This window comes from Oncorhynchus mykiss, chromosome 16 (genome assembly GCF_013265735.2).
Source record: "Oncorhynchus mykiss isolate Arlee chromosome 16, USDA_OmykA_1.1, whole genome shotgun sequence".
In the NCBI taxonomy this organism is placed as follows: domain Eukaryota; kingdom Metazoa; phylum Chordata; class Actinopteri; order Salmoniformes; family Salmonidae; genus Oncorhynchus; species Oncorhynchus mykiss.
The window spans coordinates 42,985,504-43,003,448 of NC_048580.1; the positions used below are offsets into that span (position 1 = coordinate 42,985,504).

Sequence of the window (17,945 nt, forward strand, 5' to 3'; positions counted from 1 at the left end):
GTGAGGATTTTTCCTACACAATCTCTCAGTCTCTCACAGAACAATAATACCTGACCAATGACACAACAATCAAAGCCGTTGCTTGGGTGATTAGCAAGGGTGTCGTTCAGTGTTTCCAAGTTGTATGTATTCAATGAGGTGTGGCCTTCAAACATACTGTAAGACAGACAGCTTGGCTTCTTACTTCAGTCATGCGAGATAAACTTGTTGGGTCATGTCTTTTTCAGTTATTGCAACACTTGGTAATCCTGTCTGATGATAACATGAGCAATAATTTAAGTTAACCCTAAATACTATGATTCTTATTCCCCCCTGATCAATTTTTGGTCTAAATTGACACATAGAAAAAAACAAGGAAAGAAATACTGTACACATGTATTCTCTTTAAACAGTTACAGAAAAAATCCTTTAATAAGACACATGTGATGTTATGGTACCATATATTTGTGAAGGGTTGGCACAGGAAATGACCTATTTGCAGATTCTATATATAGTAAATAGATGCAGAAATAAACAGACACGATCCCCAAAATTATAACAGTTTCCATACAGGCACACATACAGTATGTTAAACAGTTCAATCACATGAAAACGAACCACCATTTTTAGGAAAACCTTTAGGAAAATGTAAATCAGCTTTGATTCGTGACTATGCAGTATTAGCTCTATAGACTACCAGGTGATATGTGCAGCCCAACAAACGTAACGATTGTGATGTCCCCCTGTGTTTGATTATAATAATGAATGGTATATCATATTATATATCATATATTTGATATTTATCATCAATGATATGGTTGCATCCATGTACAGTTCCTGCCAAGTTAAAAAGAACACTGTAACGTGCACGTGTTAATCATTAATCAAAACATAATCAACATTTCCCCCACTCCTCCAATATATTCCATTAGTACTGCTTTATCGCAAGCTGAGCTTTATGCATCTATTCTACAAACCATCCTATGAACTCATCTGAAACCGTCGAATGCACTTCGCAAGTTCTTTCAGACTAGTTCTATTTTTACACCATGTGGGGGGAAAAAAATGAAGCAAAACGTTACATAGCGCATTACGTCATTAGGTGCATTGATCTGTCAAAGCAAGGGTAAATGCTGCATCATTTATAGAGAGAGAGGTTAAGTTTAACAGCACAGGCAACAGAAAATGGATGTTTCTCCCAGTACAAGTCACTAACCACACCTCTTTCTACCTATCAAGCCTTTCAACCAAACATGTGTTTTACCTCCTTGACAAAGAACAACTCTCTGAAATACTCCACAATGACTAGACCAGACCAGTTACAGCCTCTGTCCCTCAACGAACTTGCTCTTACCACCATCCCTTCAATAGTGCGAACAGATGATCAAAAAATGATGTATCTAACAAATCAAAAGTTGATTTCCAGATTATTCTGGGGAGGGCAAATAAGGGATGTTTCCTTTTTATTTGGTCTTCTCTGGTTCTGTTTGTACTCCTGCATCTGACTGGCGTTTCCCCTGCAAGGAAAGGAAAGTTTTTTTTCACTTATCAATGTAGAACGTTATATGAGAATCTACATTTGATTTTTCTCACATGACTTTTCCATAAGCAATATCTCTCGACATTTCATTGTAAAGAATGGCTCACAGTCATAATAAGTTGCTGAGGCCATCTAGTGGTGGCACATTTGATTAAGAGCGGAATTGCCAATTCAGCCCACCAGGTTTTTGAAGAACAAGTGGATGGAGTTCCTCTTCTCCAGCCTCTTAGGGAGGACGGGGGAATTGTCCCCACCCTCGGAGGGTCCTGATGCTGGCTTGCTGTCCACAGCAGGGATCTCTGGGGCCTTTGGTTCTTCCTTGGCCACACTTGGGCCAGCTATTGCGTCTGCAGCTGGTGCTGGGGCTTCCTTTTTTGGCTCAGAAGCCTGATTAAATTACGACAAATAATCAAAAGATACATTTCTGAGTGTAATTTGTATCATGTAATGTTAATCGTAAAGCCATTCCTCGATCAAAAGTTGTATTATGACGTTGCACTCCTTTCTCTCACCAGGTAAAGCTGAGCCCACACATTAATACATTAACTAGCACAATGCAAGAGCACAACTGACGCAAATAAATAACGACTAGATTAATGGGAGCATTGTTCTGGTTGGTAAATATATAATTTATAGAAATTAGAAATGGAAAAACTATCACTAGTCTAACCAGCTGTTTTTGGATCATGTGTATTCAACAGATATGAATTGATCTACCAGATAATGTACATTATTTGTGCAGGGTATTTCAATATGGTAGTACCAGCATAAGCTGAACTCAGTGAGATCACTCTTGTTAATTTCACACTGGCTCTCAGGAATGGTCATTTACCCCTTTGAAAGGTTTCTTGAGGAGTCGGACTCCACTTGTTGAAGCCGTCTGGACTTTTGAAGCCATTTGGTTTAGCAGGTCCTCAAATTCACACCATTCCGTTATTGTTTATCACATTTGCACATTTTCCTGTCTTTCCAATATAACTAGCATGTGTAGTTCCCGTTGAGAACCAAAGTGGGATGTAAGTAAAATATCTGCCTTACCTTGGGCTTGAAAAAAGAAAAGGAGGCTTTGGCTACAGCCGGTTTCTTCCCCTCTTTCGGTGCAGGTGCCGGTGGTGGTTCTGGTTTGGCAGAGGCCTCCAGAGTAGCCGTCTTTGAGGCGTCTATCTCCTATATTGAAACAGCAGAAGAGAAAAATGTAGTTATGAGCCCTTCTCAGGAATAAGGTGTGTATAAAGGCACAAAAAACCCTAATCAGCCACCGGGTGGAACCAGAAAAGAACCCACCAAACAGAGAAGAAAGAAGAAAGACACGAGGGGGGTGAAAAGCTATACTCTGGAACCAAAACTGGTACTGTAAAAGAGATGTGATGTACTTTGCCCCTGAGGGGCAACCTATTGATGAGACCAATTATAACTGATAGTGTGAATACCAAATTCGACCATGCAACCCGACCGAAAGAGAAAAAGATGGCACAGGGTGGATGGAGTATGCCAAGAGAGCACTTCTACCTGTACAGCAACAACTGGCTGTGGCTCCACTGCTTCCACTGTCTGTGGAGGGCAGAATGATGTTGATCTGAACATGTGCCGTATAACACACTATCTAGGCTTTATACTGAATGGGCAACATGGCAAGGCACAGGTAGGTTTGTAAAAGCACAGTTCACCACACAAATAAATACACAATACACATTCGCACACACACAGTCGGGATTGGAAAACAGAGTCAAATTCAGTTTCTGAAATCAATATTCGGTCTGCTGTTATATACGTTGTTACTTTGGGCTCAAATGACTGAATTAGATCTGGTTGGATTTCTGATGTTGTGGGATACTGTTAATGTTCACGGATGATGAATGAATGCAGACCTAAGCTCATTCTCCACAAGCCATGCCTCAGTCTAGCTGATTGCGGTGCTATCATAGGTGTGTTTACTCCACATTGAGAAAAACATCAGCAATGAAACTCACAATATGTCATTTGAAGTATGAAGATAGGTCTACATTTACACGAATGCTCTGAGGGACTGCTCTGTTTGGTCTCTGTACTGATGTTCCGCACAAGAGAAAAGGCAGCAGTCTGTATGATATAGCTAGTAGATAGTGTACCCACAAGATGCAATGATTTTAATACAGTTATATGAAATGATGGATGTCACAGTGAGCTTAACTCTGTTAGTTTCAAAATGGCTGAATGTTGTATTGTCATTTACCACTGCAGGAGGCTTGGCAGGTGCACTGGCTCCACTTGTTGATTTAACCTTGATTTTAGACTTGAGGCCTAGCAATGCCTCAAATTCAGATCAAACTGTTATAATCTGACACAGACATTCATACATTATATTATTCTCTTTTACAGAAAGATCAATTTGCCAAAGAATCATTTTAAGTGCCTTGCAGTGCCTGTATTGGCTTACCTTTCGGCTGAAAAGTCTGCTGAACGGGCTGTCAGATTTCGACTTGGTGGCCTCTGGTTCTTTGGCAGCATCCTTTGGTTCTTTTTTTGGTGCGTTTGTCACAGGTTGGGCTGCTATTTCTGCTTTAACCTCCATCTTAGGTGGTGCTGGGGCTGGAGGTGGGGGTGGTGGGAATGACATTCCTCCTTTGGCTGCTGCTGGAGCATCCACTACTTGTGCAGCCTATTCGAGCCAGAGGCACAACGGAAAAGGAAGCAAAATAGGAACAGTTGATCACCGAGGTCACAAAACATGATTTATGTATTTATTTATTTATGCATTCATTCAGTACTCACTGTAGTTTTTGCTGTTGGTTGGGCCTCTTTCTGTGACTGTTTTTTGACAACAACAAACAATAGTTAGTGCTGGTAATAAGGAGAATAATCACCATTCTGTTTCTGCTAAGAGATCATGTACCTTCTGTCTAAACAGGTTGATTAGAGGACTGAAGAGGCATCTTTTGCAACTAATCTGTCGTGGACAGACTACGTAAACAATCGAACTCCTGAACAAATTAAGCAAGGTTTTAGTTCTGGTTTAACCAAGGTTATTTGCAACAGGCTCCACAGCTGGGTAAGACGCCCCTTGGCCTGCATAGCTATTCACAGCTGTGGCCTTCAACAGAAGATGGATGCCAGTCATGGCAGACTGCTGACACTACTAAATACTTGTTTAATAAGGCTCAAGAATCATTGGTCTGTTTAACTCAGCCTGTATTTGACATTTTGGGTATTCAATATGATGAATTTATGCTTTTTTTTCTGCAGCATTCAATAACAGTTACAATCACAGTCATCCAAAAGCCTCTCACTGTAGGTTAATATGTTGCAACTGTAGATGCAAGTGTAGATGTTAACGACGGCCATCTTGAGTGAGGCCTCATGTTACCAAAGGGATGAAAATGATAAGAGTTAAGAGTGAGATGTGTTTCACTTGTTATTTTTTCACCTTTGTTGGTGTAAGCAATGAAAAATATGTTCTCTTTCTGCTGAAGGTAAAGTAAGGCAAGAAAAGCGGCCCTTATTATTTTAGATGACTTTACCAAAGGGAAATAATTGTATAGCATTAAATATACACGGAACAAAAATATAAACGCAACATGTAAAGTGTTGGTCCCATGTTTCATTAGATGAAATTAAAGATCCCAGAAATGTTCCATACACACAAAAAGCTTATTTATCTGAGATTTTTTGCACAAATTTGTTGGCATCTCTGTTAGTGAGCATTTCTCCTTTGCCAAGATAATCCATCCACCTGATAGTTGCGGCAAATCAAGAAGCAGATTAAACAGCATGATCATTACACTGGTGCATCTTGTACTGGGGACAATAAAAGCCCAATCTAAAAAATGTCACACAACACAACGGCACAGATGCAATTGGCATACTACTGCAGGAATGTCCACCAGAGCTGTTGACAGATCATTTTATGTTAATTTCTCTACCATAAGCCACCTCCAACGTTGATTTAGATAATTTGGCAGTACGTGCAATCGGATTCACAACCGCAGACCACCTGTATGGCGTCGTGTGGGCGAGTGGTTTGCTGATGTCAACATTGTGAACAGAGTGCCCCATGGTGGCGTTGGGGCTATGGTATGGGCAGGCATAATACAATTGCATATCGATGGCAATTTGAATGCACAAAAAGGAGAATAACAAAGTGCTGGGGCTATGTTAACTCTTCATGAGCGAGATCTCTGACAGCACTATAACGTCTAAAATATACTTTGATTTTATTTAGTTGATTGGGAGCATAATCAAGCATTACAGGCCAAATGTTTTGCTATTCAGAGGCATATTTGGAATTATGACAGCATTATGAATCTTCCTTTTCAATACCAAATAAATGGTAGTTCTTCAAGAGTGTTCGTAGTGGTTTCACAATGAATTTTTACAAAGTCTTGAAATAATTTGGCAAAGGTTACAGATTTATGAAGCAATGTCACTCATTTACATGAACTAATTTTAAATGTACTATAAAAACAACCATTAGGCAATCACATATTTTGTGCATATCTATTCACTTATGGACCTTACTATTAAAACAACTCTTCAATTTTTTAAACAACACAAATCCTCTTTAAACATCCACAAAAGGCCTATTGTGAGGCCCATTTTAAGGTATCTGTGACCAACAGATGCATATCTGTAGTCCAAGTAATGTGAAATCCATAGATAAGGGCCTCATTTATTCATTTCAATTGACTGATTTCCTCATATGAACTGTGGTTCAGTAAAATCAAAATCAATTGTTGCATGTTGCCTTTAAATATTTTTTGTTCAGTATAGAATACAGCGTACTATACTATAGGGATCTCTGTGCATAATTGTATCTGTATTGAATGTGATTCAGTGCTTTTTCATAATGTATTATGTTCCAAATAAAAATACATGCTTACTTGGTCTTTTGTAACATCAGGGGTGGCAGTTCCTTGCTTGTTTTTTTTGGTAGGAGTCACCTTGGTAAAACACAGACATATATATATATATATATTGAGTCACGAGTGTCTGCGTACAATCTTGGAAGTCAGTCAAAATTGTGAGCTACCCGTTGCTTCCTACGAAAAGATCTAGCGCTTAAGTGTATGTTGATGTTGAATTTCTTTCTTTCAAATGAAATGCAGTGCAGACAGAAGATAACAGCAATGTTTATTTGGATAAGAGAGTTACTGTCACAGGGTACAGTGAAATGACTATTTTCCTAAACGTCTTTAAGTTAGTCATATAGCCATTGACGTCTACGGTTGTCCAACTGATGGCACACAAAGAAGCCCTTGGCAAAGCACATACAGTACATGCTCTCTCATTGTGACAGCCATTGTGCTCTGGAGATGGCGTAGGCCTTCCCTCGCTCTATCTTCATGCATTTCAACTTCCAATGACACAGGCCTCCCTTGTGAGCTCACACGATTGGCTGAACAAAAGACCACCACATTCCCGCATGTTCAAAGGATTTGATTAGCATGGCGCAGGGCCTATGTTCACTCTATATGGAGGCATAATTCCAAAAGAAGGCATGATGAAGAGAAACGACAATAGCTGCCTGTGTAATCATTCCTTCAAGATGTGGTCTCTCTTTCTTAGAGACACCCTCATTGCCCTTAGGCTGACGCTACACATATTTATCACACACAATGAGCGAGATCACTGACAGCACTCTGCAGTCTAAAAACACAATGGCATCACTGATGGAGCCCGCGTTCTCATTTAGTTGATTCGGAGCATAATCAAGCATTACAGGCCAAACGTTTTGCCATTCAAAAAACATATTTGGAATTCTGATAGCATTATACGAATCTTCCTTTTCAATACAAAATAAATGATGGTTCTTCAATTAGTGTTCGTCGCGGTTTCACAATGGATTTTCTTTTACAAAGGCTTGAAATATTTTGGCAAAGGTTACAGATTTATGAGGCAAGGTCACTAATTTACACCTCTTTTAAATGTATTATAAAAACAACCATTAGGCAATCACATATGTTGTGCATATCTATTCACTTATGGACGTTACCAGTAAAACACCTCTTCAATTCTTTAAACAACACAAATCAAAATCAATTGAAAAAATGTTTGACTTACTAGTGTTTTAAAGAAGTTCATAACTGGATTATCTTCTGTTTGACTCTCACCCTCTTGGTTTTCCTCGAGGTGACTGCTTTCCTCGCCAATTCCGGGGCCTTTGACCTCCTCTGCCTCTGGACTAGGTTTGGGAGGCTTCACTGAAGTCTCTGTGTCCTCCTTTACCTCATCAAGTGGCTCCTATAGACAACCACAAATAATTATCCCTCAGAAATGTGAATGTGTTGGAGCACTGGAGCTGATGTGCAAGCAATGAGTCTGTTCGATGCAGCATTGAGATCGGAGCACAATTCCAACCATGCCTCTGCCTACTTGGGGCACGATCAACAATCACCCTTTTATTATAGCCTGTCACCCCCCCCCCCCCCCCCCCACACACACACACTCATTGATATTCAGCAATGTTGGAGACTTCTGTCTCTCTCTTTTCTCTGAGAAATGACAGCAAACTCAAATATCTTGTTTTGTGGTATTCTAAGAAAACCCTCCATTCTTATCCAACAATATATACATTTCATTGAATATTTCTTACAGTAATATGACTTAGTTTAAATGAAACAATGCTCCTTCATCATCTGGGCTTCACTCCAGTCATTGAACAAGACTATCTACTCAACAGGAACATGAGTTGACTCTATCTAATATGTCAACACATCCCACCCTCTTAACATAAACTCCCAAGACAGATCTATACATTAGGAAAATATTCAATGAGAATAATTGAGTGGAATTTGAATGTAAAGTTTCACGTGCACTAGCACAGTGAAATGCCTTACTTGCTTGCTCTTTCCCGACAATGCGGTAGTACTATAAAAAAGAAATACAAAAAGTCAAGTAGAACAAAAAAACACATGAGAAATAATAGAAATAACAACACAAGAAAGTGAGTAAGCTATATATAGGGTCAGTTCCTGGGTCAGTGCCAATACCATTTTTACAATGTGCAGGGATACTGGAGTGGTACGGTTAGATTTGTATAGGATTAAGGTGACTACGCATCAGGATTTAGGCTAAACAGTGTAGCAGCAGCGCATATGATGATGGCATGTGAGTGTGTGTGTGTAGTCAGTGCTTGTTGTGTGTGTGTGTGTGTGTGTGTGTGTGTGTGCGTGTGTGTGTAGAGTTTGCATAGAGACTAGAGAATAGAGAAAAAAAATCAATAAAATAGAAGGGTCAATGCAGATAGTCCATGTAGCCATTTGTTTTTAGCTATTTATCAGTCTTATGGCTTGGGGATAGAAGCTGTTCAGGAGACTTTTGGTGTCGTGCCGTGCGGAAGCAGAGAGAATGTTTATGTACATCGGGCAGATACACAGCAAACTCTTAACACTGGTCCAGTTTATATATGGGTCTACACTTGTCAGTGTTAAATTAACACAATGTTTAGTGTAAAGCCTGACTTGCATATTTCCCAGAGTTGCTTTTCAAGTGAATTATAGAGCTACCACACATGACTGTATTTTTTAGTGACAGGCATGGTTGTTGTAATAATCCATTTTCAGTCCTGTGGCCTTCACCAAGTGAGATCCTGATTGAATATGTTAGCATTAAAATGTCATTCTTTAACACGATACAACAAGTATTTAATAAGGCCTTATTTTGACCCTAGTACAGTGGCCTTGATCTCGAGGTTTTCAGGCCTGCAATTCACATTATGATGGCTTGCAAAGTGATTTGTAATTCCTATTGCACTCCAGCAAGAGTGGAGATATATTTTTATTTTACATGTATGTTTTAGTCATTTAGCAGACGCTCTTATCCAGAGCGATTTACAGGTGCAATTAGGATTAAGTGCCTTGCTCAAGGACACATCGACTGATTTTTCACCTTGTCGGCTCGGGATTCATGTATGGGGTTCATGTACAGGGAAAAATGTATGTTATTTAAATTTGAGTAGAATAAGATATGATAGATAACAAATCAACATGCAATAGAGCATGCTGGGAAATATGATAATGATGGGCATGGTTTTTGCTGAATACTGGTTATTAACACCAACACTGGGGTTAATTTACACCATTGAGTGTTAATTTAAAACTTACAGAGTTAATTTAATAACACCTGAATGAACACTATAAATGTTACACTGAAAAATCAACACCAGGTAACACTGAACAATTTACTGTGTACAAGTAAAACATTAACACGATTAATTGAAAAATAAACCAGACTTTGAATGAGACTTTTAAACATTTTAATTGCAAAGATCATAGGTAAGATAAAATATACTGAACACAACAAAAATATAAAGCCCAACATGCAACAATTTCAAAGATTTTACTGTTACAGTTCATATAAGGAAATCAGTCAATTGAAATAAATGAACTAGGCCCTAATCTATGGATTTCATGACTAGGAATACAGATATGCATCTGTTGGTCACAGATACCTTTAAAAAAAGGTATGCGTATGGATTGGAAACCAGTCAGTATCTGGTGTGGGCATCATTTGCCTCACACATCTCCTTTGCATGGAGTTTATCTGGCTATTGATTGTGGTCTGTGGAATGTTGTTGATCCAGATCATCCCAAGCATGCTCAATGGGTTACATGTCTGGTGAGTATGCAGGCCATAGAAGAACTGGAAGATTTGCAGATTTCAGGAATTGTGTACAGCTCCTTGCGCATTATCATGCTGGAACATGAGGTGATGGTGGCAGATGAATGGCACGACAATGGCCCCCAGGATTTCATCACTGTGTCTCTGTGCATAGAAATTTCCATCAATGAAATACAATTGTGTTCGTTGTCCGTAGTTTATGCCTGCTCATACCATAACCCCACAGCCACCATGGGACATTCTGTTCAAAACGTTGACAAGAGCAAACCACTCACCCACATGATGCCATACACCCTGTCTGACATTTGCCCTGTACAGTTGAAACCAGGATTCATCGGTGAAGAGCACACTTCTCCAGCGTGCCAGTGGCCATCGAAGGTGAGCATTTTCCCACTGAAGTCGGTTACAACGCCGAACTGCAGTCAGGTCAAGACCCTGAGGAGGACGACGAGACCCGGGGGAGAACGACAAGCACACAGATGAGCTTCCCCGAGACGGTTTCTGTGCAGACAGTTTGTGCAGCAATACTTTTGTTGTGCAAACCCACCAGTTTCATCAGCTGTGGCTGATCTCAGATGATCCTGCAGGTGAAGAAGCCAGATGTGGAGGTCCTGGGCTGGCATGGTTACTTACACATGGTCTGCGGTTGAGAGGCCGGTTGGATGTACTGTCAAATTCTCAAAAACAACGTTGGAGAATGCTTACGGTGGAGAAATGAACATTCAATTCTCTGGCAACAGCTCTGGTGGACATTCCTGCAGTCAGAATGACAATTGCTCGCTCCCTCAAAACATGAGACATCTGTGGAATTGTGTTGTGTGACAAATCTGCACATTTTAGAGTGGCCTTTAATTGTCCCCAGCACAACATGCATCTGTGTAATGATCATGCTGTTTAATCAGCTTCTTGATATGCCACACCTGTCTGGTGGATGGATTATCTTGGCAAAGGAGAAATGCTCACTTACAGGGATGTAAACAAAACATACCATAGCCCCAATGCCGCCATGGGGCACTCTGTTCACAATGTTGACATCAGCAAACCACTCGCCCACACAATGCCGTACAGGTGGTCTGCGGTTGCGAGTACTGCCAAATTCTCTAAACAAATTTGTGCACAAAATCTGAGAGAAATAAGCTTTTTGGGCGTTTGGAACATTTCTGGGATCTTTTTTTTCAGCTCATGAAACATGGGACCAACACTTTACATGTTGAGTTTATATTTTTTGTTCAGTATAATAAATCATACAATCATATAACCATGTCAGATTAGTAAAACAATTATAATACTAGTACTGCAATCAGTCTCCTTTTGCAGGCATTCACAGTGTCAAATAATTTATTCACGGAATCTAGATTCTTTGAAGAGGATCCTGCTCCTCAGCTGTAAATTACTCCATATCCAATGCTGTTTCAGCGGAAGTCTCATCCTCGCATTTCAAATCCCCTCTCTGCCTCAGACTGAGCTGAATTGTAATGTTAATAGTGCCGCAGCCCTCTGCAGACATCTCAATACAGACACGGACAGGGCTATATACTGATTCTTTAATGATTTTCATACATGCGGATTGCAGCTGGCCGAGCAACCTCGATGATGAGTCGCTTGTTTCTTTCCGTTCATCGTTCTTCTTGTTTTTCTCAGTCGTCTCTTTAGCACTGGGGCTAGATTCAAGTTCTTCTGACTCTATAGCAGCTACATCTTCAGGAACATCTGCAATTTCTTCCAGCTCTTCTAGTTCTTCAGCGGTTGCTGAGTACATAGCAGCTTCATTTTCAAGAACATCTGTGATTTCTTCCAGCTCTTCTAGTTCTGCAGCGATTGCTGAGTCTACAGCAGCTTCATTTTCAAGAGCATCTGCGATTTCTTCCAGCTCTTCTAGTTCTTCAGCGATTGCTGAGTCTACAGCAGCTTCATTTTCAAGAGCATCTGCAATTTCTTCCAGCTCTTCTAGTTCTTCAGTGATTGCTGAGTATATAGCAGCTTCATTTTCAAGAACATATGCAATTTCTCCCAGCTCTTCTTTGGGTACGGGGCTCTTCTCCACAGTTGTATCCTCTGTGGGTTCTTCACCAAAGACCGGTTCTGTTGTTTCCTCTTCAGGTGGGCTGACACTTTCCTCTGTAGGCTGCTCTTCAGAGCTTTCAGTGGTGATTTGAATGCTGTCTGCTGTAAGAAAATCCAGCAGTGATGAAAGTTCAGACTCTGCCTCCGGAAATGAGAATCTGACTTCCAGTTGTTTTGGAAACAAATGTGCAGCCATCAAGACTTCGCTTGCCTCCTTTGAATCAACAAGAATTTTTGTTAGATTTGTAATGTGTTTTGTTAAACACTGGAAAGTGAAGAATGACGTGTTGATGTTCTCACAACAGATGCAATATTATTGTAAGTTAATGTTACCAATTCAAAGTACAACTCACTTTACAGTGGCTATATCCATAGTTAGCTACATTGGAATAACCAAAATCATTTAGATGTAGATATATGAACATCTCAAGTTAGGAGTTGATGATCATTAATCAATGATCACTACACTGAGTAAAGTTGAAATGGAACTTATTCTAACCCAATTTGAAGGCTACTGATTAGATACTTACATCGTGGATCCCATCGGTCACCGTTACAGAGACTTCCGGGGAACTCTTACTCTCCTCCACAGTTTTCTCCTTTATGGGCTCCTCCTTTTCAGGGGCTGGATCAGGGTTGGGTTGAGGTGTAGCTTTCTTCTTGAAGAGGTTGTCAAATACGTTCACTCTTTCTTTTGAACTCTCCTTGGGCTCCTTCTTTTGGTGGTTTGGTTCCGGTTCTGGTATGGTTTTCGGCTTAGCAGTCTCTGCTTCCGCTTCTGGAACATTCTCAATGACAGGCTCCTGTTCCACCACCACAGGCGCACAACCACTGCCGTTAGCCTCCACTATACCTGGCTCTTTAGCGGGAGGCCGTGAGGAAGGCTGACTGTTCTGCTCCACAGCTGCTTCACTTGTATCTGCAAGACATAGGTTACTTGGTGTGACAGGAAATATAAAGTTATTTGCTATGATTCATCGTTTGTACACAAGCATCAGGTTGGTCATAGCTGGCTATGATCGATCTATCGGATGTCTGGCAACATATAATTTTGAAGAAAATGGGAGTATGTGTGGTAAATAGCATGCAACTTCACCAAATGTGTTTTCTATTGATACTACCCTTATGACTGATCAATGCAGTGCTAAGGTCATTACACTAAATGCAATGCAAGCAAAACCTTCCCTTGCTCTGTATGTAAAACTAATGTGCTACTAGAGACATATAGACTAGTCGTGTGAAACAAACACAACCTGTTCTAGAAACAGTGGCTTTAGTATCTCACTTGCTGATATCAAATAATATTTTTGGGGGTGCTTATATTTGTCCTGTCACACACAGGTGTGTAATGGACGTATGTTGCTTCATATCCCAACTCCCTCTGAGCAATTAGGTTTAAGTGCCTTGCTCAAGGGCACAGCGACAGATTTTTTACCTTGTCAGCTCCGATATTCGAACTAGCACCTTTGGGTTACTGGCCCAACGCTCTACCCTCAAGGTTACCTGCCTCCCCTTGACGACCAATATCAATATTATCGCATTTGGAGAAAATACATATGGACTTGGCCTGAAAATCCTTGTACCTGACTGTTGATCCAGTGAGACAATATACACATAGATAGATCAAACATCTGTTCATCCTCTATGTTCAAGGCTACGCCTAGAGTTAACATTGAACACCACCCAGTAGCACTGACAGACTGCTGTATTTACAGAGAATTAAGAGAGACTTGTAAATTGATCCAGACTAATCCAACAATTCAAGATTGATTACAAGTGACATACTGTCACTGTCATATCATCCCATTGGAGCTGTAAATTAATAACTAGCATTATAGACCGAGGTGTTGCAACCAGTTGGGCCCAAAGTTTAGGTTATTGATCATGGGGTAACAATCAGGTGACAACAGGATAAATGGCTACCAAACCACTCAAAGCCATTTATTACTGGATGTAACAATGGCCTTGTGTACTGGGCACTTACCACTATTCTCCAGGCCATCGTACAAGATGCTAACAGCATGGTTATTCACTTCTCCTTCCGGGTGCTTGTCCAGAGCCTGCTCGGACTATAAGAAGAAGGATTGTTGATATCAGTTTCTCTTGCCATCATTGTTTTCATTATTTTCAGCACATCACTTTCATCATTACTCAATTTTGTACAGACCATCAATTATATAGTTTAAGATGTATGTGTACTTGTAATATCCCTACTAAATGACTGTCTGTATCTTTAAACTGCTAACATTAGACAGTAAACACTTCCAGGGGTGGACTGGGACCAGAAACCTGCCATTGTTAAAACACTGTTCCATTTCTTCCCCTTGAGGTCCCAACACCAACCCACTTTTTCCTCCAAACCCCCACACTGGCCCATTATTAGCCAGATCATCATCATTTTGCTCAAATTAAACTTAAGTTAGACAGGCCCACTAGGCAAAAAATGGACCAGCTCATCTGGTATTTGCCCAAAATGCCAGATGCCTATCCTAGCCTTCTTGCCCCTGTATTCCAACATTCAAAGTAAGACAAGCATGCTGTAAAGTTAGGCTTTTCTCATCAATACCTTGTCTTTGGTATGTCCTTTGTTTTTGGAATGCTCATTGCCCATCTTGATCACAGACGAAACCCTTCAGAAGAAACTGTTTGTCAGTGTTTGTGCATTTGTTACTAAGGTTAATGCTGTGATGAGATACTCCATGCTTGCATCAAAATACTATACAGTAGCTTCCAAATAGCTTCCAACAACAGCGTGAGATGAATTCAAATGTTATGATGTATACCAATAAAATAGGCTACTCATCTTGAATAAATGAATAACATTTGAAGCAAAGCTAATAGAGACAACATAAGAAGAATAGCACACTGTATGTTCACATTAAATGGCCATAGAGAAGCAACAATGAACCAATGACAATCGAAACAAAGCTAAAAGTATTTGAGCCTGTCTTACCTTATGCCAACTCCTTTGGTGAGTTTACTACAGTCTCTCTGTAGTATTCCAGCTACTGCTGGGAGCAAATTGGAGATTGACTTACTGCTTTGCAAACTGCTAAACTAAGTATATATAGATAAGAGTTTAGCCCTGTTCTTAAAGGGGTGGGGCTATCTCTTACTAATAAAAAAAGGGATCTATTTGAATGCCAAACACACAACTACAGCAATAACACTCTGTCAGAGCATCTCTGATGCTCATGAATTCTGTCTGGAAATGTTCAAATGAGAACATGATGATAAGCTTTGCTTTATCAGACAGATTTTGATGACATTGCTGGAAACCTCAAGGAGCCCATTAGAAACTGCAGAGTGTGGTAAACTCATGACTAATGGGTTAGGATACAACAGGATGTGAACGTAGGATATGTGAAACCATTGGAAGCATTGCTTGTTTGCTTGGCGGGGCAGTAGTCCAAATAACTGACACATGCTAACTACTTACTTTCACATTAAGCTGTTATACAGCTTAAACATAGCTTTCTTTGACAGTGTTTTATTTAGGTTACTGGATTCAGTTGCTTCATATGACAGAAAGAATAGTTCATGACCAAAATGATCATGAACAAAACAAGTTTAAAATAAACCGACAATTAAATGACAGCATACCACCAAAGAAGTCTATGATAATGTAAAGTTGTTTTTCTTATTTTGGCCTGAAAGCTGGATTCATTGCTTCCATTCAGCCATAAGAGCATTAGTGAGGTTGGGCACTGATGTTGGGTGATTAGGCCTGGCTCGCAGTTGGCATTCCAATTTATCCCAAAGGTGTTCGATGGAGTTGAGGTCAGGGCTCTGTGCAGGCCTGTCAAGCTCTTCCACATTCATCTCGACAAGTCATTTCCGGATGGATCTCGCTTTGTGCACGGGGGCATTGTCATGCTGAAACAGGAAAGGGCCTTCCCCAAACTGTTGCCACAAAGTTGGAAGCACAGAATCGTATAGAATGTCATTGTATGCTGTAATGTTAAGATTTCCCTTCACTAGAACTAAAGGGTCTAGCCCGAACCATGAAAAACAGCCCCAGACACATTATTTCTCCTCCACCAAACTTTATAGTTGGCACTATGCATTCGGGCAGGTAGCGTTCTCTTGGCATCCGCTAAACACAGATTCATCCCTTCGGATTGCCAGATGGTGAAGTGTGATTCATCACTCCAAAGAAAGCGCTTCCAGTGCTCCAGAGTCCAATGGCGGCGAGCTTGACACCACTCCAGCCGAACCTTGGCATAGTGATGTTAGGCTTCTGTGCGGCTGCTCGGCCATGGAAACTAATTTCATGAAGCTCCCGACAAAGAGATATTGTGCCGACATTGCTTCGAGAAGTAGTTTGGAACTCGGTAGTGGGTTTTGCACTTGGTGGTCCCGTTCTGTGTCGACATTGTTGCTCCTAGATGTTTCCAATCCACAATAATAGCACTTACAGTTGACCGGGGAAGCTCTAGCAGGGCTGAAATTTTACAAACTGACTTGTTGGAAAGGTAGCATCCAATGACGAAGCCACATTGAAAGTCACTGAGCTCTTCAGTAAGGCCATTCAACTGCCAATGTTTGTCTATAGAGATTGCATAGCTGTGTGCTCCAATTGATACACCTGTCAGTAACGGGTGTGGCTGAAATACCTGAATACAGTAATTTGAAGGGGTGTCTACATACTTTTGTGTCACATCTGCTCCTGCTACGCCCTCTGGTGTTCATCCGGGAACTTCTTGACCTGCAGTTACTCCCCCTGTACACTCTCTCCCTCTCCCTGTGATTGTGTGGCTGGAGACAGGTGTGCTGGAGTCAGAGCAGATCCCTACCAGCTGCAACTCGTTCCATAATCAAGACCTCTACAAATACTCAGGCCTGCCACTTCCACTCAGTCAGTTCATGATTATTCAAGATCCTGTTACTCTGCTGTGCCTGTTTCCCTGCCTGACACCATTTATCTTCTCATTGCAGTTACCGCTCTGGCTCCTGTTCCACATCTCACCACACAACTACCTTGCTCTAGGTTTACTCACCACCACCACCTTGGATTCCTCTCAGGACCTGTTCACCCTGTTCTACTCAGCTAACTCCAACCCGGATCTGCACTCCATATCTGTCTGTGTAACAATAAATACTTTGTATCATCTCTTTTTCCTCATCTGAGTCTGCTCTTGGGTTCCCCTGTGTCGCTCCGCTTAACACTTTTGTATATATAGTGTATATAATGAACCTAACAGGGGAGCACTGTTAATCAAGACAGACAAAGGGCTGCATAACCTAATCAATGTGGATCATCGTCCATGGACTTGCCACCATAAGGCAATTGTTTCGCGTTCATAGATCAATTGGAAGTTGATAACAGGCAATCAAAACAGAGGTGCTGCTCCAGAAAATAGCAATTGATCCAGACTGAGGAGTGAAATCAAAACATTTTAGACAAAACCAATATCAGCATCAATTAAGTTTGTGTTTTAGTGGCCCAATCAAGTGGGAAAAATATATGATCAGTGATACTCATTATCAATGCCAAGCTGACTAGATACAGCTGTAGGCTATAGTTCAAAATGACTAACTAATGACAAACTAATCCTTTTCTGTCTGTCCCGGAGTGTGAATTAAGCTGAAGGGTCCCAAACCAAACTAAAAATAATGAATATTCTCCTCAGAAGCTGATGGTACAATTTTGAGGGACTCATAGCCTGTGAGCTACTTTCTTTCAGCTGTGAGTGAGTGGCCGGAACAATACACAGACTGTCCCTCATTGAATTCCATGGAGACATGCCAAATCACTCCTGCTACT

At 40.7% G+C, this 17,945-nt stretch overlaps 1 protein-coding gene across 5 annotated transcripts; it reads right to left on the reverse strand.

Moving 5' to 3' along the window:
• Positions 1-378: 378 nt before the first annotated feature.
• Positions 379-15,392, reverse strand: LOC110492062 (translation initiation factor IF-2). 5 transcript variants are annotated; one of them, XM_021566045.2, is made up of 13 exons: positions 15,132-15,391; positions 14,745-14,808; positions 14,163-14,247; positions 12,709-13,097; positions 7,556-7,735; positions 6,376-6,435; positions 4,271-4,306; positions 3,936-4,157; positions 3,732-3,809; positions 2,558-2,686; positions 2,352-2,432; positions 1,700-1,906; positions 379-1,496 (listed from the first exon to the last, which is right to left on the reverse strand). In XM_021566045.2, exons 2-13 carry the CDS (start codon positions 14,787-14,789, stop codon positions 1,443-1,445), a joined length of 1,566 nt encoding a protein of 521 aa, XP_021421720.1. In that variant the 5' UTR covers positions 14,790-14,808; positions 15,132-15,391; the 3' UTR covers positions 379-1,442. The 5 variants fall into 5 exon arrangements, with proteins under 5 accessions (XP_021421720.1, XP_021421721.1, XP_021421722.1 ...); XM_021566046.2 differs by lacking the exon at positions 6,376-6,435 and having other exon boundaries at positions 15,132-15,392; XM_021566047.2 differs by lacking the exon at positions 3,732-3,809.
• Between the last annotated feature and the right edge of the window lie 2,553 nt (positions 15,393-17,945).

Excerpts from the sequence above, each read along its gene's own strand:
- LOC110492062 (XM_021566045.2), bottom strand. The coding sequence starts at position 14,789 with ATGGGCAATGAGCATTCCAAAAACAAAGGACATACCAAAGACAAG. Across the intron at positions 4,307-6,375 it reads CTGATGTTACAAAAGACCAA|TCACAGAAAGAGGCCCAACC; the intron begins GTAAGCATGTAT and ends GTCAAAAAACAG. Across the intron at positions 3,810-3,935 it reads GCAGACTTTTCAGCCGAAAG|GCATTGCTAGGCCTCAAGTC; the intron begins GTAAGCCAATAC and ends TCTGAATTTGAG.